The sequence below is a fragment of the Limulus polyphemus genome, unplaced genomic scaffold, assembly GCF_000517525.1.
Source record: "Limulus polyphemus unplaced genomic scaffold, Limulus_polyphemus-2.1.2 Scaffold5, whole genome shotgun sequence".
Lineage (NCBI taxonomy): Eukaryota > Metazoa > Arthropoda > Merostomata > Xiphosura > Limulidae > Limulus > Limulus polyphemus.
The window spans coordinates 637,807-664,017 of NW_013665615.1; the positions used below are offsets into that span (position 1 = coordinate 637,807).

At 32.4% G+C, this 26,211-nt stretch overlaps 1 protein-coding gene across 4 annotated transcripts in view; it reads left to right on the plus strand.

The window, feature by feature from the left end:
* LOC106473896 (MICOS complex subunit MIC27-like) overlaps window positions 1-26,211 on the plus strand; it is a 47,524-nt gene that overhangs the window by 4,309 nt on the left and 17,004 nt on the right. For all 4 annotated transcript variants that reach the window (XM_022402747.1, XM_022402845.1, XM_013934616.2 and 1 more), the window contains exons 2-5: window positions 4,301-4,447; window positions 17,346-17,471; window positions 18,853-18,907; window positions 22,557-22,652. In XM_022402747.1, the coding sequence (XP_022258455.1) occupies window positions 4,301-4,447; window positions 17,346-17,471; window positions 18,853-18,907; window positions 22,557-22,652 (424 nt within the window). The remainder of the gene's footprint in view (window positions 1-4,300; window positions 4,448-17,345; window positions 17,472-18,852; window positions 18,908-22,556; window positions 22,653-26,211) is intronic.

A 26,211-nucleotide genomic window follows, 5' to 3' on the forward strand; every position in this document is an offset into this window, starting at 1 on the left:
TGCCATTGGCAATAGCGGAAGCTAGCACATTGCAAGTTTTTATAGGGAAATTGATAACTTCCTGAAAAACTAAAGAATGGGTTAAGTTTTTACCTTTTTTCAAGGATAGGTGTGCAGGGACTGCCTTTAAGGACCAAATGTTCCTTTGTTGTCCATGTATTATGTTAAATTATATGTTAGTTTATAAGAATTCTTATTTCATATCCCACATCTTTGAATTGATAAATTTAGGATTAGATGAATGGCATTTAAAGTTATAAAACTTTTATAACAATAACTAATAGAGATCAGTTTTATCATGATAGTAATGCCCATCACAAAAAAGTTGAAAATTTATTTTTCATGTCTGCTCAGCTTGTATTAAAACATTAATTGAAGTATGAGATATTTTACTTTTCTGGATGTGGTGAGAAATATAACATTTGTAGAATGAAAAATCATTTAATAGGTTTTAAGGTTCTTCTTTTAGGTATAGCTTGTAATAGGTACTACAAAAAAAAGTCTCAAACTATATATTCAGGTGATCAAAGTTAGATTTTTTTTTCAATAAATCATACAACGGATGCATAATCCAAATTATTAAAATATGGTCTTATCCCACATTTTGAAATTGATCTTATAATTCTCCCATAATTAATTTTTATTCAGCTTGTTTTAACAATTGTTTATTAAAAAAAATAGAGATCAGTGTTTTTTCAGGTGGAAAGTTAATAATTAACAAGATAGTTTTCTTTCATTAATGAGAATTTGATATTTTAACATTTACAAATTCTATGAATGAAGTAGTGTCAAAAATATATTCTACTTGTGTTATAATTTTGTAATTGCCTTATGATTTCTGGAAAGCTAATACTTTCCATTCAGTATGCAAACTGAGTGGATAAATGTAATAATATACTGTTTTGGACTGGAATAATTTATATATGGACTGTATGTCTTTTTTTTTCTGCCTGTTTCAATTCATCTTATAAAATAACTATAAATCACATAATACACTAATAATTGTCTGCTTACATTCAAGCTGAAATTGATAGAAATGACTAAAATAATATTTCATTCATTTGTAATTTTGCATAATAGTTATGTAAAAATTCAAAATATAATCATATTCACTGTCAGTGTAGATGATCAGTGTAAATGTAAGAGAGGTAGGGTATAAATGCTATTCCTCTTGTACACTGGCTTGATTCACCTTACTGTTTGCCAATTTTTCATGCATGGACTAAAAATAATTTTACTGCCATATTTATTTCATCCTGATATTAAATGATTGGCCCGTTCTCACAGTGACTGTGCCATGATTGAAATTGATCTGTCTTCATTATAACTGTGCTGAAAGTGAAAATTGATCTGTCCACATCATTGGCAGATGGTGACCATGTCACTAGACTTGGACAATATATTATTTATGTGGTACAAGCCATATAGTACACTTGAATGGAATGTGAAACTTGTTATAACTGTATCAAAGGAAATAAAATTGTATGACATATTAAATAATATAGAAAGGAATGCCAAATAGACATTCTCTATTTAATTTTAAAGGTGTAAGAAATATTATCATTATATACATAATTGCTTACCATTAGAGAGCATGCTATACATTATTGCACAAAGTCAGTATAATTGTTGGATCTGGTTAGTTTCAAATGATTCAATAGACTGAGTGGTGGTCATATAATCTATTTAGACAAGACTAAGTGTACTTAATTAAGCTATGTTGTTATTATTTGTTCAATACTTTTATTCATAAGTTAAAAAGTTAAACATGCTGTGTGCATCTTTATTTGTAATGTTGATTGCAGGTATAGTGTCACTTGATGAATTTTAGAATTATTAAGCTAGTTTCAGGATAATTAGGCCATGATGTATGTAGTAAGGAATGGAGAAATATTTTGATATTCAAAATTGTAATAAATAATACAATATTTTTATTACTATCTGTACACAGTGAAGTATTTACATCAGAACCCGGTTGTTTAAATGAAATACACTTATGATTTTATGTATTTATTTAATTTCATGAAGAAAAAAAAGTGTCACTTTGTCTGTTGTCGATCCACTGAAAACATGATACTGATCACAGAGAGAAAATGTTAATATGCTGTCATATTGCCAAAGTTTTAACTGTGAATCTATTCTTAACTGAATGAAATCAGTATAATAAATTTGGATACCCAATTTCAGTACTGTATATGAAAATTTCCTGTTTGAAGTTGAGTGCAAAATGATTCAAATGCATTAGAGGAAAATGTAACATTTGACAATTCCTTGCTAGCTTCTATGTTATCCATATTGTACTACTTCATAACAGATCACTCATAAAATATTCTTCAATTAGAAATTGAAATAACTTAAATTAACAATACAGACTACTGCTCAAATAAAACATTTCAAAAATTAATTATTTAATTAAAGAACAGATATGTGTAAGAATAATCCAGCTAAGTAAATAATTAAAGGAATTACCCTGTTATGTAAAACGTAAAATTTGGTTATTGTTGGATATATAGGCTATAATATCTATGGTTACAATGTTTCTCCTAGATAACCTAGCATCATCAGGTACAACAACTACCAATTTTAGGTTAAATTCAACAAATTAATTACAAAAACTTGTAATTCTAACAATTGAGTTATCATTTCCAACTTTATTTTCCAGGAATCAAACATATTGCTTATTAATTGTTATTGTAATTTATTAACCCAGGCCTTGTATGTGTTAGTTCTATTATATTTTAAAAGTTCAAGTTTGTTTTCGTAATATGGTCTTTAACCAAAGAATCATACTAGCAACCATTTTATTTTCACGTACCACATGTATCAGCTAAAAATCTGTTAAATTTAGTAAGATCTTATGTGTCTTTTACACAGGCTCAGAACATTATCAGAGTGATTATACAATCCTCGAACTCATTTGTTCTTTGACAGTATTTGTATGCAATTTTTCAAAGGCTCATTTCTTATGTGTAGCCTTAACATAATTTTTCCAATAGTATTAAACATTTTTGCATTACATTCAATGTTTTGGTTTGTATCTGAACTATCTCTTTCATTTGCTACTATGTATGTGTTTGCCACAATGCTGTTATGTTTCCTAGTTCCACATAGCTTCATAGCCTTCTTAAAATTTAATTCTCTTAAAAAAAACATCATATTAATTGTGCATCAAACTATTCATCTCTTAGTCCTCCTATGTTCAGAGGTGTCCTTTCTTTCATACTGAATGTTTCCTTGTAGGTAGCTTTCATTTGGAATATGTTATGTCTACAGACATATGGATGATACTAACACATTTATTTCCTTTTATCTACATAAGATTGTTTTATAATCTACCTATGGAATTTGGCTGCTGCCCATGATTGTTTAGTAGTCTTCCTAAAGTGTTTTTGTTTTTGACTTGTAGCTTCCTTATCATCAGCCAAATAAGATTTCCCATGAAACTTTTGAATCCCACACATGGGATTGAGTAGTGCCTTGGATGGTAGGTACCTATCATATTTTTGCAACATCTGTGGCTGTATTTAATGCTGCTTGCATATCAAATATATATTTCTCACAAAATTTACTAGAAATAATGTCATTTGTAGGTTTATTATGAAAAATATATTGCACTATTTGATTGATTGTATTCAGTGGTTTAAGCTGTGGTCATCTGTGAGCTCCTTGCAGCTTGTTTTAAAATCCTTTGTTTTCCTTGTGGATGTTGTTTTGGTGCCTTGGTTTGGTTGCTTCTTAAGTTTGGCATAAGTTGAGATAGTTTATAACACATATAAGTTTTAAATATCAGCATTCCTTCCAAAGAGTGGTACTCATAATCATTATATTTCTCAACATTGTCTATATGATGCACTTTTGGGAAGACATCTTTCCTTGGTCAATGTCACTAATGTTGTTCTGAATAAGTATAAAACACATCTAAAATAACTTCTTCTTAGAGGGGTAATCTCATAAATGGAAGAACTCTTATTGTGAATATTGACATCACAGAAGGTATCTAGGAAATGATATGAAGTACATGATTTAAGAGTTGATGAGATGGATATGCTCTCTGTACATAGAGGTAAACACTTATATTTCAAGCAATCGTTGAACCTCAGTTGTATAGTGGTACAATGTGAATGAGAGCATTGGCCAAAATATATGTATTGTTAACAAATATGAATATGTTTTTTTTTTATTTTTGCAACATAGACTTAAGATTATTAGTACTCTATCTTATTCCTGTATCGTTTCCATGAAAAAGTATTTTTAAAGGTTCTTATCTACTTATTATGTATTTATATAAATGTTTTTGCAGCATTTACTGTGGAAGGTAGTTCATCCTTTGCCAGCATTTTCAGCTGTTCCAGCTGTATGTTTTATTTCAAAAGTAAAAGCAGAAGAACCTGTTGTCAAGGAAGAATGTTGTCACTGCAAAACAAAGAAGCTTCTGAAAGCCACTGAAGTAGGTTTAGTATGATAAAGAAGATCGTAACATGCATAGATACATATATACATCGTTTTTAATTCTGTAATGTAGATGCATATATATGTATATACAATAGAACCCCATTTAAATGAATGTGGATATAACGAGATCAATGTTTGGTTCCCAATTTTCTATGGCTAAATTTGTGAGTTTTGACAGTTTTCAATTAAGAATTTGTAGTGTATTTCAATGATTTTGTTGTTTTTACTTTAAAAGAATTGTCCTTGTCACTTTTGTTCTTCTGAGGAACCTTTATAGTCACATGACCAAAGCATGCTGCTTCCTAGAGGGCAGTCCAGTATATAAGAACTAAATAGAAAAGCCTTTGGCTTTTACGATTTAATTAATATCTTGTATCCAGAGAAATTTGCTATGGAGATAATACATCTGCCAATTCCTACCCAAGTGAGTTGAAATTGCTATTGGAGGAAGGTGGATACACTGTCAAACAAATCGACAACTATGATGTTGGAGTTGTACTATAAGATGCTGCCAGGTTGCACACTAACCACTAAAAGTGATTTCTACAAGGATGAAGGTTTCGAGTAAAACCATAAATGTTGTGCATTTAACCATGTCAGCAGTGTAATTAATAAACATAATCATTTGGGAATTTTGACATATCATAACTTATGTTTTTTTTTGTTCTTAAAATGGGTGGGATATAAGATAAAAAGAAGTTATAGGATAAGGTATGTATAATAAGAATCAGGCAATAATATAGGTATCTGAAGCTCTCAAATGAATAAGAGAACATCTCATGTACCGAATAACAATGCAAGGGATTTGGAAAATGACTATTTGTGGGTAACCCAAAATAACGCCACCCCACTTTTAACAGGATTGTATTTCATGGACCCTAACAATTGTGTTATAATGAGGATCCACTGAATATATTCACATGATGTGAATCAAGGGTTCTCTTGGCCCATCATAGATGCCCCTATTCCTAACTTCCCTCATCAAATAGAAAACTAATCACTTAATTCTTCCCAGATCCCCCAAATATTCATTAACCTCTTTCTTAAATTTCTAAACAGTTCATTCTCTACCATTCTAGATGGCAGTTTGTTCCACAAGTGTACCATCCTATTGGAGAAATAAAAGTGCCTCCACCGGACATGTATCTGACCTTTCCAAGTCTTAATTTCTTAACATCTTGTTTTACTGCCCTCTGACTACAAAAAAAAAACTGATACAATCAATTCCTTTAATAATTATGAATACTCTAATTATATTAGTCTTAACCCTTCTGTTTTCAAGACGAAACAGGAGAACTCAACCACTCATCATATGAGACAACCCATTTATTCCTGGAGTCATATCCTAGTAACCCTCCAGTGAACACTTTCCAACAACTCCTTGTTCTAATACAATTAGAGAAAAACTGCATAAGTATTCTAGATTAGGCCTCTTTAGTAACATTTACAACAAAACCATGGTCTTCTTAGACTGCAGAAATTACCTCAGAATGTCGAAAAGTATTCTAAAGGTTATTGAACCTAATAAAAATCACTTATTAGATCAAAAACTATGTTTATTAAAACTATTTAGCCCTGTTTTGGGTTCATGGCCTTCATCAGTTTTAACTAGTCAGTTAAAAAAATGACATTTTTACTGACTATCTAACCTTACTGCTCAGCATGAGCAAAACATATCTAAAGGGTTGTAATAATTCAGGTTTTCTGACATGTTTTTTATGAGTTAAAATAAACTTTCAAACATTCTTCTCTCTCTCTCTCTCTCTCTATATATATATATATATATACATATATATACATATCTATGAATGTAGTTGATAGGCTATTTAGGTAGGATTATCCTATTGTAAAATCCATATTGGCTGTCTGACAGTTATTTGAACTTAAGCTTTATTCCACTAGGTATCTTTTTTCAGACTCTAAAGTTTTACCCATCATGGGATTTGAACATCCACCCACATGTTTGCTGTGTGTGGCAACTTGTGAAGCGGAGGAGAGGATCCTGGTGGTTGAGTGGTGTCTGGGGCACTGTAGCACGCCACTTTGGCCTTGAATTCCTGTAGATGGGTGGCCCCAAGGTCAATTGGTCCTGTTTGGCTAGGGTCAACTGAATACCAGTGTTGGGCATTCTCAACGGGTGTTGTGGACATTGTAACTGATGCTGGTGTTTGGTTCTAGTGTTCACGAAGTCCTGCTGTTGCTGCAGTGTCCTTGTTTGGCATTGTAGTGCGTCCCCTGGTAGAACCCCATGGTGGGTGGATCCCGAAATCCTCAACAAAAAAATAAAATAGTAAAAAAAACATCTAATTGTTAAATGACCATGTCTTGAAGACTGGCTAGCATTCTTCAACCCATTCTGAACCTCTACTATGTTTTTTATCTTGCATTCCATTTCTGACGAACCTTTGGGCAAATTTCTCCCTTTTTTATTCAGAAGGGACTAGAGGGGTTTGCTGTCTCTCCAAAATCAATTAAGAAGCTACATTCTGGAGACATCTTGGTGGAAACATCCACACCAAAACACAGCAATCTCCTCCTGAATTCAAAGGCTATTGGGTTTACACCCATTGAGGTTACTCTCCATGCTACTTTGAATTCCTCACAAGGAGTTATTGTTCAGAAGGATTTCAATAACATCCCCGAGTCAGAGATCCTTGCTGGTTTCTTCAGCCAAGGAGTTTCTGCAGTGCGACATATCTCCACTCATAAACAAGGAATTATACTGCCTACCAATGTTCTAATTTTGACATTTACATTGCAATGTCCACCTCTCACTGTTAAGGCAGTTTATCTTAACTGTAAGGTACAGCCATATATTCCTAACCTTCTCAAATGTTTCCAGTGTCAGTGGTTCAGGCATTCAAAGGCATCTTGTGGTGGTTCTGAGGCTTGTGCTTGTTGTCGTGGCAAAGACCATGATGCCTACGAGTGTGAACTGGACCATTACTGTGTTAATTGTGATGGTTCCTACCCCTCTTACTATCATTCTTGTCCTAAATGATGGAGGAGAAAGAGGTACAGCATTTAAAAACTGTTAACAATGTTTCTTACCTCGAGGCTCGGAAGTTATTGTCCCCTACTCCATCTCGAACATATGCCACTCCACTCCTCTGCTACAGTGGGAGTGCAGATGGACCTATCCATTCCACCTTCAAAGTCTGTCTTACACCATTTGAAGAGTCTTTTGCCTTCTGTGGATAAAAGAGTTGACAAGTCAGCATCTACTCCTGTGTCGTTTCCCACCATTGCCTCCACTGACTGCTTGGGTCCATCTCCTTCAGCCCCGGCTTCCATTGTCTGCTTAGGTCCATCTTCTTTGGCTTTGAGATGCAGAACGATTATTCATTCATGCCCTCAGTCACTGGAATCTACTTCTCCTGACAGAGGTCTGCCCACTCGACCCAGGGCAGGATCCATGGTGGCCAACAGACCTCCTAATAAAGAAAAACAGCATGGTCATAAACATAAGGGTTCTCCGCCCAGTTCTTCTCCACCTAAATATAAATGGCCACTTTGATACTATGGAACTGTTAAGGATTTCATTCTGATTTGGATGACATTAAGGCCTTGATCAATTTCTATCATCCCATATGTCTCTCCGTACAGGAAGAATTCCTGAAACCTGCCGATACTGTCACCTTTCAGCAGTTTTCCTTATACCAGAACGACAAGTTGTGTGATGGACAAGTTCATGGAGGGGTGGCACTGCTGGTTGACCAGCTTATACCCACATTGTCTATGCCACTTGATACACCCTTGGGTTGTACCATCACTCTACCTGTCTCCCGGAGAGACTTACAATCAATTAGACCTTGATGATCTTATCAAACAGATGCCATCTTCCTTTTTCATCATGGGAGACTTTAATGGACACAATCTCCTTTGGGGTGGTGCTTATATTGGGATGTATGCTTCCCATGCCCTATCTTGCTTTCCAATGGCCTGAAAGTTGCTGATGTACAGAGCATCACTTACACACTCGACAATAGCTTTTCTCATCTTTCTAGCGTTTCTGTTTCTTCCCCCGCCTTTTTGGCCATCAAATCTTGAGAAGAGCGATTGCCTCTTTCCTTTCAGGCCAATCGGCTCTATAACTATAATTGCCCCCTTACACTGGTGGAACTCAAGCTTGCTCATCATCTGTAAGACTTGATGATGAAATGCTGTGCCATCTCTCTCCTGCCTCTCTTGTTCTTCCTCTGGTTGTCTTTAACTGGATCTGGCAGGAGAATGTTTTTCCTGATGCTTGGTGCAAGGCTATTTTTTGGTCCCTTTAATCAAACAATCTCCTCTCACCCACCCAATGTGGGTTCCATCAGCAATGCTCCACAGTGGACCATCTGATTCAGCTTGAAACCTCTTGTCTCTATTTCATTTGATCTTGAGAAGGCTTACAACACTACATGGAATGATAGGTGATTCCAAGTCCATGTGGGTTCGACCCTTTCCCGTTCTTTCACACAAGATCTGTAGTCCCTCAGTGCTGTGTCTTGAGTGTCACTCTTTTCAGTATCAAGATCAATGCTATTGCTAAACAACTTTCTCCTACAGTTCCAAATAGCCTTTATGTCGACGACTTCCACATTTCTTGTCAGTCATCGAACATGAGATTTATTGAGTAGCAGCTTCAAACTGCCCTCAATCACTTGTTAAAGTGGACCACAGCAAACAGTTTGACCTTTTCTATCTCCAAAACCATTTGCATGCACTTTTGCCACCAATGAATACTGAGGTCAAGATATCTGCACAAGCCATAGCTTTGTCAGTGAAGGAATATTTTCTGTCAGTAGGTACTGAAAAGTATTGCCGAGTTCTGTGCTCGAGTGTAGAGTGAACACTGACAGTTTGCACTGGATGATCCAAAGCTTGGTTTGGGTTATGTTTTTCAAATAGTTCTTTCAGATGATTCTTGTATGAAAGCATATATTCTGCAAGCTGCTGGATTTCTTGTTCCACCATTTTCCTAGCAGGGCTACTGTTGATGATAAGTTTTTGCAATAGACTGTAGAGTGCCTCTCCATAAGATTCTAGTTGTGATGTTGACATTGGTTGAGCTTTTCGTTTCTTCCTCTTGTAATCATTGTAGCCTACATACTTTTTAAAAACAGTAGGAATTGGTTGTACTGTGTTTTTCTCTGGGAAGCCTTATTTATAACTTGATTTTGATTGGTAACATACCACAATGCATTACACAACACATGAAAAGAACACACACACACACACAAAAGAGAGATTTAGTTATAATGAAGATAATGGTAATTTTGGAACAATAGATGATACAGATATTATTATAAATGTATTAAAACATCATTACATGTTACATGTACTACCAGTAAATTATGATTTCACTAAATGTATTCAATAAGAAGCAGGTCCATTTCCACATACATACTGAAAAGTTATCCTGTTGAATTTCATATTTTACCTGTTACAAAGCTCTAAATATTTAATACAGATGTACAAAATGTGTATAGAAAATGGTTTTGTTACATGTTAGGAAATATGTGCAAATATATACATCTGTATGCATATTAAAACTATCTGATGTAGTGACATTAACTATCCTCTATAAATAACAATCACCTACATCAGATCAGAATACTTGCCAATATTCATTTGCCTAAATAAAAGAATAAAACAATACATAGGTGTCAGATATAAATATTTAATTGCATTTTTTAATTATTTTAAACAAAATCAAGTACCTAAAACATATCTTGGCCCTATACACATCTTCTGTGCTGTTTTATATAAATGCTATTTTATCACTCGCTTGAATTCGTTTTTCCTGGCAGTTATTTTGATTTAAAAAATAATTATCTCTTAAGAAATAATTACTAATCAAGGGTGCTCGATTATTAAACAATCCTCCTTCACCCTGCTCGTGGCATAAGATTACATTTCAATTAGTGGTCAGCGGAGTAATGAGCCGTATGGGCGAAGGGGTAATAGTAGTAATTTAAAAAAAATTAAATATATATACATATATATATATATATATTTGGTGGTCGTATGAATGAGAGGCAAGTAGGCAGTAGTAAAGGCAAGTCCAAGGTGTAGCAGAGGCTGGTTGATCTTAGTAGAAGAAGCAAGACGGCAGCCGATTTTGACAAGTTATCGAAACAACAAAAACAACAAATCACTCGCTTGAATGAAGTGTGTTCCTTCTATAAGTGCATCTCGTGGTCAGTCCAATCCTTTAGTCTCAAAATTGGATACAATTTCATTAATACAATCAGATACAATTTCTCGTAATCCCATCTTTGAGTCCAGAGCTGAAAATATAAATAGAAAATTGAAATTTAGTGCATTTTCACTACATTATTCAAAATCAGTTTAAAAGGTTTGAAACATCAAACCTTGAATTGCAAAATCTTGACTTGTTGTAAACCTATGACTTAAAAAAAAAAAAATATATATTCATTGATCTATACATTTGCATCATTTTATATTATACATGTATTTCAGTTTTGTATAGGTATGTTACTCCACTATAGATGTGGAAATATTCATAATTTTTTTTAGATGCTGATAACAAAATGTAATAGATATTGGCTTTGGGCTAATTGGACTTTGTCACTGTATCCTTTTCTTTACTGGTACTTTCAACTTCTATGAGGCATTTTGGTTTAGGCTTAGAGTGAAATACAACTGATTTGATGCTGATTGTGTCTGCTAATTAGTCTACCCCAACTTCCATTTAAACTTCGACCAGATCATTCGAATCTAGTTTAGGATGGTATGACTCAAAAATGTCTGACTATTTAAGTAAACAGTGGCACTGTCTTTTTTTTTTTAGTAGAAACAGCCAATATTCTAGCCACCATGATGAAATGTTTGACATGCCTGAATGGAAGCTCAGCTATAATTAGCTGAGAGTGTTGACACACCACATCAACTAAGGAATCAGAAACATGGTTTCTTATGACATTCACCTTGCACAATATGGTAGCAGATTGGTGCATTAATTTAATGAAAATTAAAAAATTAATTAAAGGGTGTTTTTCATTAGGGTCGGTTGGAAGACTTTTTTGGGAGGGAGGGCATTCAAAAACTTTAGGGTTGGGCATTTTTAAGTAGGGTTGGTCAGGTGAACATAAACAAAGCATTTTATTTTCTAGGCCTTAGTTTGAATTTTTTAAACCTATTTTGTTAAAACTCTCATTTTTATCCCTGTTGTCCTCTGTTAATCCACCCACTGTAGATCTATTCCTTATAGTAGTCTTCTTTTTTTTTTATTAGATGATACATGCCTATCTTGAATAAAAAGCTATTTGTTCTTGAAAATTTCCCACATTTCTTCAACATTCCCCTTTGACTTGGCTGGGCAATCAGTATGCATGAAGTGAAAAGATCCCATGATATTTATCTCCTTGTGAGAATCAGTTTTAATCTCATTTAAAGGTTCCTCATTTATTTCCTCTGTCTGGCCTGATTTGTCTATAGTAATTACCTGTTGTTTATCTCCTACTTTTATGTCCACTAAATGAAAAGCGTATAGGTTCAACTTTCATGATATCCCCTATTTCACTAGGTTACAACTTTCTCCTTATATAAAGAGCTACTTCCTCCCCCACTTCTTCAAAATAATGTATCAGTATTGAATAACCTATATCTGAAATTTCAAAACAGTTTTTGCTATCAGTGCTTTCTAAATTTAATAAAATTTGAATTAATGTTTACTTTTTAATTCATGCTCAAATATGTTAATTTTTCAGCACAAAAGTAAACTTCTTTGTACTTGCGTTTTTAATCATTTTACATGTATGTTAAAAAAAATCACATCAGAATTATTCAACTGAATTGTCTCAAATTTAAATTTGTAGACTTCTAAATTTAAGGTTCTTTTTACTGTATGTTTCATCATTTAGATTATCATAATTGCATTGTGTGTATTAATTAATTGCCCAAAATTTCACACTGATTAATCTCCCACTTGACCTTGAATGTAAACTTTAATTTGTGTACTTTATTGTATTACTGTTGTAAATCAGATATTAATTGCTGTAATATGTTGATTTAAGACACATCCTTAGCATAAGAGTTAATTTGTAGAAGTTTCCTATTATTATTTTTTTTCCTATTTTTTAAAACTATAATATTAGGGTTAAGCAGTTTTTACTATATAAGATATCCTCATTAACTGTTTGATCTTTTACATATATGTTTTTGCTTCATATTTGTCATAGTCAACTTCTCCACGTGTATGTTTTATTTATATTTCTTTTTGTGCAACTACTTTCAATTGATTTTTAAGAAATCAACATAAACTGTACTTTTTTTAATGACATGATAATCTTGTAAAAAAACAAATTATCTTAAATTCATTATCTAATTGAGTTGCATTTTTCCTTTGTTAAATTAATTAATCTTCACTTCTGTCTATTTGTAAAATTTACTACATTAGCTCTTCTGTAGTTTTTTTTCAATTGCAATTCAAACTCTTAATTTCTCAAATGATAGTCTTACCTCTCTGCACACAGCTATTCCTCATGCATCTGCCTTTGAGATTTTGCATATGCACTAGCCTTGAATTATCTCCCACGTAAGACACATGTTTTAACGTGAACTGTGCTAGTTCTTGATGTAATCATCATACAATAATAACCCTCCACCAGGAGGAGGCTGACACATCCTCATTGCACAATAGATTGCTATAGGGACTTGCACTCAAAACTAACTTCATTCTTTTCCCTAGCACTATCATGAATGGACTTCTTTATTGAAGTTTAAAATTTGTTAATTGTAGTGAGATTTACACTATCTATATTCCAGTGTTAACTTTCATTCATTTATTTCAAACTATATCAGTTTTCAATTACTATGTACAAAAAAATACTTCTGAAGATTTCCCTTAATAACAATGAATTCTCAAGTGACAGTGAATATTATCTTCTCCCAAGGCTCTGGCAATGTTGCTAATGCTGACCCTACTTCATTAGCCACTGGAGGCTAATTGACTGTGAAGGAAGTTAACTACCATTGTTCAATGTGTCATGAGTTCGTTAAGGCCTTCATTGCCTTATCTCCTTGTTCTTACATCAGAAGTGCATTTTTCGTTTATTAACACTGCCACGAGTACGACAATTTTTATTTGTTTTTTCTACCTCCTAGTTTGCACTAGGCTCTTCTTTATGGGTAGAGGACATTGTCCTTCCTCCAAATCTCTTTGTGGATTTGATTTTTCAGGCTTGTTTTTACTTTTTTTTTCACCTATGACTTTGGATTCTTCCTGTTCCTTCCTACAAGCTTCATAGCTGAGCATTATTTGGTTTTTCTTCCTTCTCCAGGCATGTATATATGCTGACATGTTTCTAGAACAGCTTCATTCACCCTCTCAAATGCTTCATCCTCCATGACTCCAGGATTCCTATGCTGTGGCTTAAGGTAGTTCCCCTTTTCCATTCTTGGATTTCCAATCCCTGGAGTCCCTTTTACATACTTGGATGGCTCACCCCCTACCTCCAATAAATCTCTCTAGTGATCAATTTTCCCATCTTCTTCATTACTTCTCCCCTCTGAAGCCACAGACTCTGATCCTAATAGTTTTTCTGAAGATCTACAGTTGGTACTTTTCAGTACCTCAACAAGGGTCTTGTGTTCTGGTTTGTTCCCTGCTTACTTGATTCCTCTGTTGTAGGGACCTTATGGGATGTGAAACTTTTCTCTCTGACTCCATAACCTCCATCTCACGGTGGTGTTTCTAACATCTTGGAGGCTTGGGCCAAGGTTACCTGAAACCAGTCCTCCTTTTCTTCCTTGATTTTTAATCTCTCCCAACACTTTCAATCCACACACACTCCTCTACTGTATGAACCCTCCAACTCTCTCTCTTGGCCTGATTCTTGCCCCTCTACTTCTTCTTGCAATTCCCCCTCTCATTGAATTGCTGTTGCATACCACATCAGTTCTTACCTCTCTCAGTTGGCTCAGACCCTGAGGGTGGCATGTCTGTGTCTGTTTCCAGACCTCTGTACCCCATTTGCATTCATGCAGTTGGACATTCCAGTATTTATCCAAGGCTTTTTTCATCTCTTCCTCCTTTTCCTCTTCCTTCCATTCTTTGCATCTTAAGGCTACATTATCAGATCTTTTTGACAGAGAGCCATTGAGAGAGTTCTTTGCCCTTATCCAAGGTTTTCTTTATGTTTTTTTATGTCTTCTAAAAGACCAAGGACTAGCATCCTGTTATTGGTTTTTCTTCTCTCAACCACTGTCTAGTGATTCCTCAGTTCAAGATGGTAGGATTTCAGACTGTAGATGACCAAGTTCAATATCTCGGATACCTTTCTACATATTCTGATTGCCCAGTCCTCCTGATGTTTTCTTCAGATTGTTCCCTTGGGTCATGTATTATTCCACCTTCAAGGTTTCCCCTTTTCACTTTGGTTTTTTTGTGTATTCATCTGAGTAATGAGAGCTATTGCTTGTTACATTCACAGTCTTGGACTTTGTTTCCATTATTACATAGATGACTGGCTCCTCCTTGACTCTTTTCAGGATGCCTGTTTCTTGGCCATGTCATTTCTCTTCCAAGAAGCTACTCATTTGAACAGGCTCGTCAAACTTTCAAAGACATTCCTCACTCTGACCCAGTATTTGGTCCACCTTGAAGTCTTTTTCAATTCACCACCTACATGCCCCAACTCTTACCTCTCCTATACTTCCTGCACAAGAATTTTTTGTTTCTTTTGTAGACTCTCACATCTTTCATACATCTTGTCTTTTAAGACCACACTCATAAGAGGTTTGTTAAAAAGTCTTTGAGCAATCAATGTAATATCTCCCACAATCATCTGTCCTCATGTGATGCTGCCACCTTCTCTTCTCAAGGATCTGTGTTAGTGGCTGGATCATACCAACATTATGGTTGGTATTCCATTGTTTCTGCCATGCCTGGGTCTCCATCTCTTCACCAACAAACTTCTTACAGGTTTGGGTATGTCTCTGGACAAACCTATAGGCTCAGGGGTTTGGTCTCATATGGAACATACTTTCCACATCAATATTCTGGAACTCTTGGCTGCCCATTGGGCATGTTCCTGTTTCTTACCTCAGTCTGTGAATCACTTGGTTATGGATCTAATTACATCAGGTTTGTCTACCCACCTGTCATGTCCCACGGGCTTTGAACTTAATGGAAGATCATCTCTCGAATGGATAGGATTCTTCATATAGAGTAATCACTCCATCATCAAGGTTCTTGCAACTGGACCAGCCTCTCCAACTCACCAGTGTGGAATTCTAACTACTGTGTGCTGAGGAATAAGGATATTGTTTTGGAAGTTAACATTTTCCTTACCTGAAAATGTATTTCTGATAGATACCCCTGTGCATACCCTCTCTTCTTCCTCCCCTTTACTGGTGCAAATTATTTTTCCTTCATCTAAGAATGAAGTTAATTTCGAGTGTATATGATTATGGGGATCTACTGTGCATGGAGGAAGTGTCACCCTCCTTTTAGTGGAGGCCTGTTGTTGCATGACAATTACATCATACACTAGCACAGTTTATGTTAAAATAGGTGGAAAATAGCTCATGGCATGTGCAAAATATCAGAGGCAGATGTGCAAGGAATAGCTGCTGTATCTATTGGAAGTACATTTTCAGGTAAGGAAAATGTTAACATTCCCTTCTCCATTGTAAATGTCTTTCTTTTAGGAACTTCTGTTTTTCCACTGTTATTTTTATTTCATGATTTGGATGGCTGGTACTTCATTTTAGTTCATGATCACATGCTTTCTCTCTTATTTGATGTTTTTTTTTATCTTGCTTGGTACACTGGGAAAACAGGAAGAAAAACAGGCATTTTTTGCATCATTTTATGTACATTTTTATTACTAAATTCTAACTTATATATAGTTTGTGTATCTGTGTGCTTCATTATTTGTTACATCTTTATTAATAGTTTTTATATTTGTAGCTTTTTTTTTCTTCTCACAATATGATTTCTTTCAAGAACATTTGCTGAAGCATGGTAGTACTAAACCTTTATAACATTTTTCTTCAGCAAATATTTTTTAATATGATATTTTACTTTGATAAGTGGTAGACATATGTATGTGTTCTTTGAATTTTATGGTGGACTTGTATTATTTTCTTTAGAAAGTTTTGTCTATCCCAGTGCTTACCCTTGCTTAGTTTATATTTAAATTAACATTTATTTTTGATGGTTCTGAGACCAGTTTGTTTTTGAACTCAATTTTAACATTCTTCTTAAATGTAGTCAGTTTGTTTATTCAATTGTTAAATTTCTAGTCATTAAAACTGTTTTTAGAAGTCTTTTACCTCTTATACATTCTTTTTTCCACTAAATTTTGAAAGTTTATTTTTTACATGTTTTATTTCACAGTGTTTAATAGATGTGCCTTGTTTTCTGTGACATCCTGGGCTTCTTTACAGGGAAACCTGTCGTGTGTCTGAACATTCTTTGCTGAGAAAGTTTAGCACCAAACCTTACATGGTCAAGAGTAACCAGGACTGATATTTGATAAAGAAAGCTAGTATAATTGAATCTCACTGATATATCTCTTTTGACCCCAGAAAATTTAAAGAAAAAGAACAGAATTTACTTACAAAATGTTTAAGAAATAATACATGTAGAATACTGAGACTACAATACAATGTCCAAAAAATCTGGAACCATTGATGTTTTGCAGCTATTCTTAATTTCAGATACGTGACTGATTATGACACTTTCAAAGCACAAGAAGGTTGAGTTAATCCTACTGTTAATCTAAACTTGTTTTGAATTACAAGGATGGCATGTGGAACACACTGTGTGCAATTAATTGAAATGCCTATGGTTCCATATATTTAGGTCATCCTGTATCTTCATCTGTATAATGTACGAGAATTCTTGTTTAAAGTATTGACAAGGAATTTTATTTCAGCTTCCTCTTTATGGAGATCCTGATGACTGTATTCAATATGAACTTGAAGAAAGGGCTCCAGGTTCCTTAGAATTAGGAATATCTACATTGCGAAAGACTGCTAGCCAGTACTTGTATACTGTTGAAGTCAGTTGAGTTTATTCATCAAAATAATTTTTCCTAACAATATTAAGCTTGCTTGAACTTAAAAGTAGTTTTTAAGTTTTACTGTTTTCTATTTGCACAATTAAAAATGTTATTGAACAGAATCAAGTTCCAAAACATGTTTAACAGCAGTTTATGTATAATGTAAAATCAGTACAAGTTTTATTCATTTTTGCTGGTGATGATTGAATATTTGTATTAGATGATTGTAAGTTCATGATACAGGATGAATTCTAAAATTTGTGGGGTCTTTTTAATATCTGCTTAAAAGACCTGTATATATATATATATATATATAAGAATAAACGTAAACAGTATTTCTAATAGCTAAATGTATAAGCTGTTGTAATATATGATCAAGTCAAGAACATCTCTTCCTATATACTATGGTATTGTCAAAGGGACATGATACATTTACCCCTGAATAGTATGCTAAACATACAAGAACTTCCAAGATAACATGTTTTCAAATTGTTTTCATATCTCAAATCTGGAAAAAATAATTATTTCATGGTTATAAACATTTTATTATATAAAAGAAGTACAGTAGTTACTAGCTTCCACCATAGTTCTTATGAGCATTGATTACAATGATTAGTGTCACATAAAATTTTGCATTATAAAATTCCTTTTAATTAGCAGTTTCTGTATTTTTAGTAGTTTTTCCAAGTCTAAAAATGTTCATAAACTAAAAAGTCTTTTTTGATTACATAACTGTATAGTGCTACTTGCTATCAATTTGAATGGCAACATTTTTACTTTCATGTCTGTGACATTAGAGACAGAAAATATATTTTTTCAATAACTAGTGTTATAACTATGGTACAAAACACTTACATTAATTGAAGCTGTTAAATAAATAATTTAATGTGATATGCTTCTTTTCATATATAATAAAAATGGATTTCCCACCATTATCACTGCAGAACAGACTGCTTCCATGGTGCTCAATCATAACCAAAGCATTACTTGCAAAGCCAACAGTGAACACACTTTTATCCAGATTAAATGAATAAATACTTCATATTTCATTTCTGACAGTCTGGTTTCATAAATTAATGTGATTGGCATTAATATAGTAGATATGTGAGAAAACTTTCTCATTTTGTGGGTTGTTATAATAAGTAAAAACATATTTAGTGTTTTAGCTAAGTTCAGAGTAGTACACGTTTACGTGATAGATACTTTCTGATGCTGAAATACATTGTTAAAACTTTAACCTTCTGTTTTACTTGTTTGTTTTTTATTAGTGTGTGTCAACAATTTATATTGAGATATTATATATATTAGTGTGTGGAAATGTATGTTGAAATGAATGTTGGAGCTTTAAATTGTTGAAAATGTTTTCCATCCTTTTCTCTAGGAAACTAAGGAACGAGCCTCTCAGATATATGAAACTGCCATAGCACATTCAAAAGGTATGTTTTATAATTTTTTATATATTTTTAATTAATGTATTTTTTCTCCTTTTCCATAAATGGAATTCAAGAATAAAAAGAAAAAATGCTCAAACTTCTTGCCCATAATTGTAACCTATGTAATAGACTTAGTGCAGTATCACAGATACAGTATCAGTATACTTTAAATTTAGAAATAAACATTAGATATTTGTGTTAAAAAATAACTTCATGTGTAATTTGCATGTACTTTTTTATCATTATACTTGAGCTTGTGGTGTTAGCATTAAGTTTGAAACAAAAGTAAACAAATTATTATATATTTATATATATATATCTAGATAGTAAGAAACCATTACAAGGGACAATTCAGTCCTCTAAGGGTGTTTTTGCACACCCACTCCTGAGAAAATGAAAGATAACCCACCCTTTATTTTTCAGAAACTCGTTGATTCCACTCATAAACTCCCATAAGGTGCCAGCCACCAGTGTTGCCAGTGGCAACTCATTTCATAAACTAATCACACTGTTAGAAAAATGAAATTTTTAATTGGAACTGCTTATAGTATTGGCTGTTTAGATACTGTGCATATAATACATAATAATTTTTAAATTTCCATGAAATAAAGTCAAAGTAATGACCTGCAAATCATTGCTGTTTCTTTCATAGTATATTTTTTGAAACCACTTAAAATTAACCAAGCATAAGTTGACAGAATAACTAACTCGCGAGACTTTTGCATCTGTCGTGGGAAATTAGGTTCCCATTGTCTTCCTCATTGGATGCAGTTTATTCAGCATATCTAATAGAATGCAAATCATGAACCCTCATATTCACAGTGTGACAAACTAGCCTTGCCTAACTTGTATTTATTTAGTAATGTAAAATGCCTGGTAACTTGAATTAGTACTCACTACAATAATTATACCTTAGAGCATTCCTGTAATCAAAGGAAGACTATATGATTTTAAATGTTTTAAGATGAACCTTAAAACAGAAATGAAGTATTTATTCAAAATCATCACAGTATTATTATATAATGGCTCTAATAGTGATGGAGTATTTATACTTTACTAAAAAAAATTGTTCTTTTCATTTATAAGTGAAAGATAATTGATACCACAGTAATCAAGTTATTTACAAAAAAAATATTTAACATCATTTTATTTTTTATATAAACTTGAAAAATGTCTAAGAAGTTTTTAATCAAGCATAACGATAAAGGTTGTTGTTTTTTTCTGGTCAGGAGTCAAAGGGCGTGTCATAATGTTTGTAGACTTACATTCAAAATTTTATTGAACTACTATTTTATGAATGACTGTCAGTAGGTTTGGTATCAAATTGTAGATTGTAATTCAAATTTTAGTATTAAAATTAGTTAACTTGTTAATTTAAAAGTAAATATTAAAAACACACCTAAATACCGATTTTGTGTGTCACATGATATGTTGAATGCAGCTGTGGTTCAAATGAGATGTTTGTGATGTCCAAATACAAAGTCTATTGTTTCTAATGAATTAAAAACTCAAAGTACTGATATTGACAAGCTAGAATATAAGATAAGAACCTCCTATCTTTTCTATTTGCTGAGATATCACTATCTTAGCAAATCAAACACAGTGGCCCCACCCATTTCTTCCATTTTTGGAAATACTTCCTTACATAAACCTTCTTTGCTTCTTTATGGCTTTATAACCAATCAAAAGCTCAGAATTTTCCCCACATGGTTTTATTGGCTCTAGAAGGTTGAAATTTCCCAAGATTTGTTCTTTTTGTCTTGAATTTGGAAAGGAAGAGGTAAGTGAGGATGTTAATCAAAATATCATATTTTTTTAGACCCAAATGCAGCTTAGTTGCTAAGACTGATAAATTATAGTGGATTTCTGTGGTGTTTATATACTAATTTATGATTATTTGTTATTTCAAAATGAGTATATATAACCTACAAAAATTATTTTGTTTTACCTACGTGTGAAATTTGACAAGGCTTAGCAAATTACAGCATGCAGCAAACGAGTACAAAGTTAGTAAGTAGAAGAGATCATTGTTTTCTATAGTTTTTTATTTACTGTTCTATGTTTTAAGAAACATAACTGAAATTTAAGAATTTATTTGTAAATAGTAATAATATATATATATGTGTAATGTGTTATAAACAAAATATGATTGTATTTTACAAAATACTGGTCCAGTAGAACAAAGCCAAGACAGGTCACTTTGTAAAGGCCAGTTTTATACTGTTGGATATGATAACATGACTACATGTGTCCTGCATCATTGCAACTTCTATAATGTTAGTCAGACACAGCTGAAAGGTCAATAAAATAAAAATAATAAATATATACATATATTTATAATTTTATGAGATTTAAGCTATTTAGACTAAACATTTGTGGTTTCTTGTTATAATTTGTAGTCATTCTGAAACGAAAAAGCATAATTTACATCTATTTCTAAATTTTTTATGGTGGTTACATGGTTAGTCAAATCAACCAAACCCATGTGAAGAAACAATAGTGAAAATAACAGATAAAATACAAGTTTTTTTTTAAACAAAAACATTTGATAATTATCTGGAGTTTACTTGGAGGTTATAAAGATTTTGCATGTGAAATTGGACAATTTTCTGAAGCTTAAAAGTATTTTTATTCTTAAAATCGAAATTACTCTGCATATTGGACAGTCAACATTCAAAAAAGAAAAATGCACGAGCAAATCATTACTTAAAAGTCTTAAAACTTAATACAAAAATCTGATATTTTGTGTATGATAGACTTACTGATATTTACTGATAATCTGCAAAATTTCCTCTATTAAAAGTTATAATATGAAAACTATAACAAGCACAAAATTGTTATGAGGTCGGTTCCCGGGACGAAGCCTATAATGAGAGAGTTAAAAAGCTTAAGTACAAGAATTACCAGCCAATAATAGATAAACATTAGAATGCCGGAACATGTAGATACTCAATGCTTTGTACACTATACAATTGGTGTTTTTAGGAGGCCAACCCCTATATTATATATGAAGTGAAGGAGCAAACAAAAAAATCAATAAACATAATATTAAATTTGATTACACACATTTGTAGAATAATTACTTTAAAAGACATGATGCTTCATAGTAATTTCAGCTACTTAATCCATAAACTAAAACACACAAACTGCAATACTGACTACACCTTTCTTATAAAAACACATCAGCATAAAGAAATTCTAGAAGTTGTCAGACTATTCTTATAGCATTAAACTTGATCAAAGTAATGATCTAGAATGTTATTATCTTCTCATTTGGTGAAATCTAATGTGTGCTATAAAAATTATTTATAAATGTAGTTCATGTTCTAATGCTAGGTAGTAGCATTATGCAAAAACTATGTTTGAGTACTGAGTACTGACTGTTGATTTATGTTACAAATGTAGCTCGGGTACAAAAAATCTGAACTACTTTTGTAGATTAGTCTTACAAGACTTTTTCTACAAGTGTCACTCTCAACTAGGCAACTGCTGACTGTTTCACCTTTGTTAAGATTCACACTTTATTCTATTTTGAAAATTAAATATGGTAATTTACTACCGATATTGTGGGGTAACATTACTAAAAGCTATGTATATATAATTGTTCTTTTTTTTTTAAAGAGCTGAAACAATTTTTATTTTTTTACTATAGGTACCTATGATTATATTACTCATGATGATAATGCTATACCCAGAGCTATCGTGATCACAGTTGGTGGTTTGGGTGGTCTTTTATTGGGAGCAAGAGGTAAGTGGTCAATGAGAAGTAGTTTTAGAATGTAACCTCATGTTTTCAGTTATATTGTGGCTTTTATCTGAATTTTTAGAAAGTTTAATGATATACAGATTCTTGAAAAGTTAAAATGCATACCCAGAGCATCTACCATATTCATACCACTATATTAGAGTAGCCAGTCAAGTGCAACATTTGTGCATGTGAAAATACAGTGTGTATCACACTTTTTTAATCATTCAGGATACCTAAAAGCAATTCAAACTAAGATATTATGTTTTGTGAAAATTTCCTATTAATTTTAATCAGATTTTCTAGGTTCAAGATGCGAATGAAAAAAAAAAGCTGCAATGCAATTTTTATAACATGTCTTGTAAAATCAGCAAAGTATGGTTTTCCTTGTTCAAAATTGATTTATTGTACTTACTTCCATACTAGGTCTTTTTCAGGATCTTATAAGAATTTCAGTGCTGTTCAGAAAAGAATAGTATTATAGAGTCTATAGAAAGTAACTATTTACATTTTGTGCCATTTTCTGTTGTTAAAGTTAACTTGACAATTACAGTTTATGGATTTTTTCTTTATATAAATATATAAATACCATAAGGCTTAATAAACTTCCCAGCTATCACATTATTTTTTACAAACCTTTATGCCCATTTGTGAGTTCTTTTTCAGGTGAGACAGTTTTAAAAATTAACACGATAGCAAAATAATGCATAATGTACAACACTAAACAAGTTAGTGAAAAGATAGGAGTAGATAACAGTCTTTAAATGAAAAATATTTAATCAAAGATTTCAAATAGAATTCAATTAAAAAATATATATATGTATACATAAATAAAAGAGTACTTTAAGAGACATAAGTTATAAAAGTGGGACTGAATTTTTTGTTATAACTTTTTGAACTATTCCTATATTTACAATTACACAACTTAGAGAACTTTAATATTTTAGATACTTAATATGTTTCTATGTATGCTCAACTTCTCCCAGCAGTTTTTGTAATCAGTCATAAGTTTGGGAAAACCTTAAAGCATTTCTTAGTGATTAATTCAGTTTAAGTTATTTGACTTACGTGGATGTTGATTTCAACTTTCTGTATTTGCCCCTCATCAGATATTATTAGACTGCATAAATGTAGAATGTATTTTTCCTTTCTACTCTGAGATTAACCCATTAACTTGTGGCAGGAACAGCTCAGTTGCCGTTTTCTGACACAGATAAAACTGAGTTGCCATCAATCACAATGAAATGGTAATTTTCATCATTCACATAGATGTTATATATGTGCGACTGACAGATATTTCTGTCATTCGCAGCTGAGCCATAGAACTTCAATGACAGAAATATTCGTAGAGAAAATATTTTAATTTCTCTTGTTTTTCTAGTTGGTAGACCTTATGCTTACTCAGTGGTGATAGAAAAGTAGCCTTGGAACTTCACATAATGCTTCATGATGAAAATTACATAATTTTTATATTGAAAATTATAATTCTTATTTATACATCAAGGTTTTTGATGCATATATTAACTATTTTTCAAGCTTTTAACTGGATAGTTGGGTTTATTGGATTTGTCTAGTATCACAAAAATTAATTTCAATGAATATCTGACTGCTATAGATAGCATTCTATATTGAAGGTTTGCAATTTCTATAACTTCCCATTTTGCAAACAATTTAAAAAATGTATGTGTATGTGTATATATATACATATATATATATATATATATATATATATAATTATTTTTCTATACATACATTTCTCCTGTTTATTTATGTAGGAAAAAGTCAAGCTTAAAACTCTTTATAGCATAGTCCAGAAATGGCTTGTGTGTAGACAGTATATGTTTTATGTACATTTAAAGAAGTGAAATATCAGTTTCCTATAATTTCTCAATTAAGTCATGTTTTTAGCAGTTGCTTCTTTGAAAAAGTACTATACACATTAAGTGTTACACATGGTAGTACATGTTGACCAGTTGTTGTAAATGCTGCATGTATTGACCAGGTGTTATAGATTTTGCATACATTACCCAAGTGTTACATGCTGCAATACATAGACCAAGTGTTACATATGTTTATGTAAGTTAGTTTATGAGTAAAAGTGCAAAAATATAACAGATTACACTTTTTTTTTAAAGATATATGGTGCCATGATCATAAAGCCAGAAGTTATTTATAGCAAACATCATAAAGAAAATATACCTTAATTAATAGAGCAAAGGACAATTCTTGAATATACTATTGTTATGCAGAGATTAAATATTAAAATATTATTTTGCAATCAACCTAAATGATAGAAAAAAAACTCCAAATTTACCACTATCATATTTTACCATGTATATTTTTTTACCCATTGCAATCTCAAATCTTTGGGATATAATATGCATAATTGGTCTTTGTTTTACTTTCTGTACTAATTCTTACATATGCAAATGATTTCTTAAAATAAGAACCTTTATTTTTATCCATTATCAACAAAACTCGAGGATCAAATATTTTAGTTCATGGTGAAATATTTCCTCAAAATTCAGTTTTATACCTTTCTCACAGACTTTCAGTTCAGTCATTTCACATAAATTCCTCAAATTACATCTTGTGTAACTCTCACCTTCTTTTGAGTGGAAAATAGCTTTTACATCTTAACATCTCCAGAAATATGAAGAAAGCATTCTGTTTTATTATTGACTTCTGATCAAAGCAACCTTCAAGAGTGAAATCTGCTCTTTCTATTGGTTATAAGCATTCCATTCAACTTAAAACTGTCACTTAGCATCACAGCTTCTATTAAACTAAGGAAATATTTACAATGATTTCCTGAGGGGAGAAATTCTTGGAAAGTGCTCGGGACAATAATGAACAACAAGTGTATGGTGTACTTTAGACATCTGAAGGAAGTGTCTACAGTGCACACACACAGTTTTTTCTATACCAGCTCTTAAAATTGAGAAATTGTAACCATGAATGGATCATGTGACGGCCAAAAAACTACAGTTGTGACATTTAGATCAGATCTTAACATCCATTGAAGCGTTATCAGCTTTTCTCTAGTGCTCAGCAATAACATTGCTAGTATTGAGGTTTTGGATTTCACACATGTGTTCAGATATTCTATCATTTATGGGTCAGCAAGTTTTTCCTATATACATACTAGAGCATCTTCTACAAGCTACTTCATAAACAATTTTGATGTAGATGAACTTTGTATACATAATTTATTGATTTACACATGTTATTTATTTACCATTGTTGGTTCATTTTCTTTCAGCAGTTTAAATTCAAGAATGTTTGATATTATTTCAATATGATCTCTATTCAATTAACTTATGAATTTGTTCCATTGTAGTTTCAACTAGATTAGTGAACTTATAGGATATCATTAGTTCCTGATAAAGCTGTAATAGAAAAATGTTCAGCTAATAAAAATATATTCAGGATATATAGGTCTTTATTTTATTTATCTTAATGGTCGTTATTTTATATATCTTAATAGAAACCAAATAATTAATATAGTCAATTTAATATACGATTCTAACTAAGTGTGTGCAATGTCATGAAATATAAACAT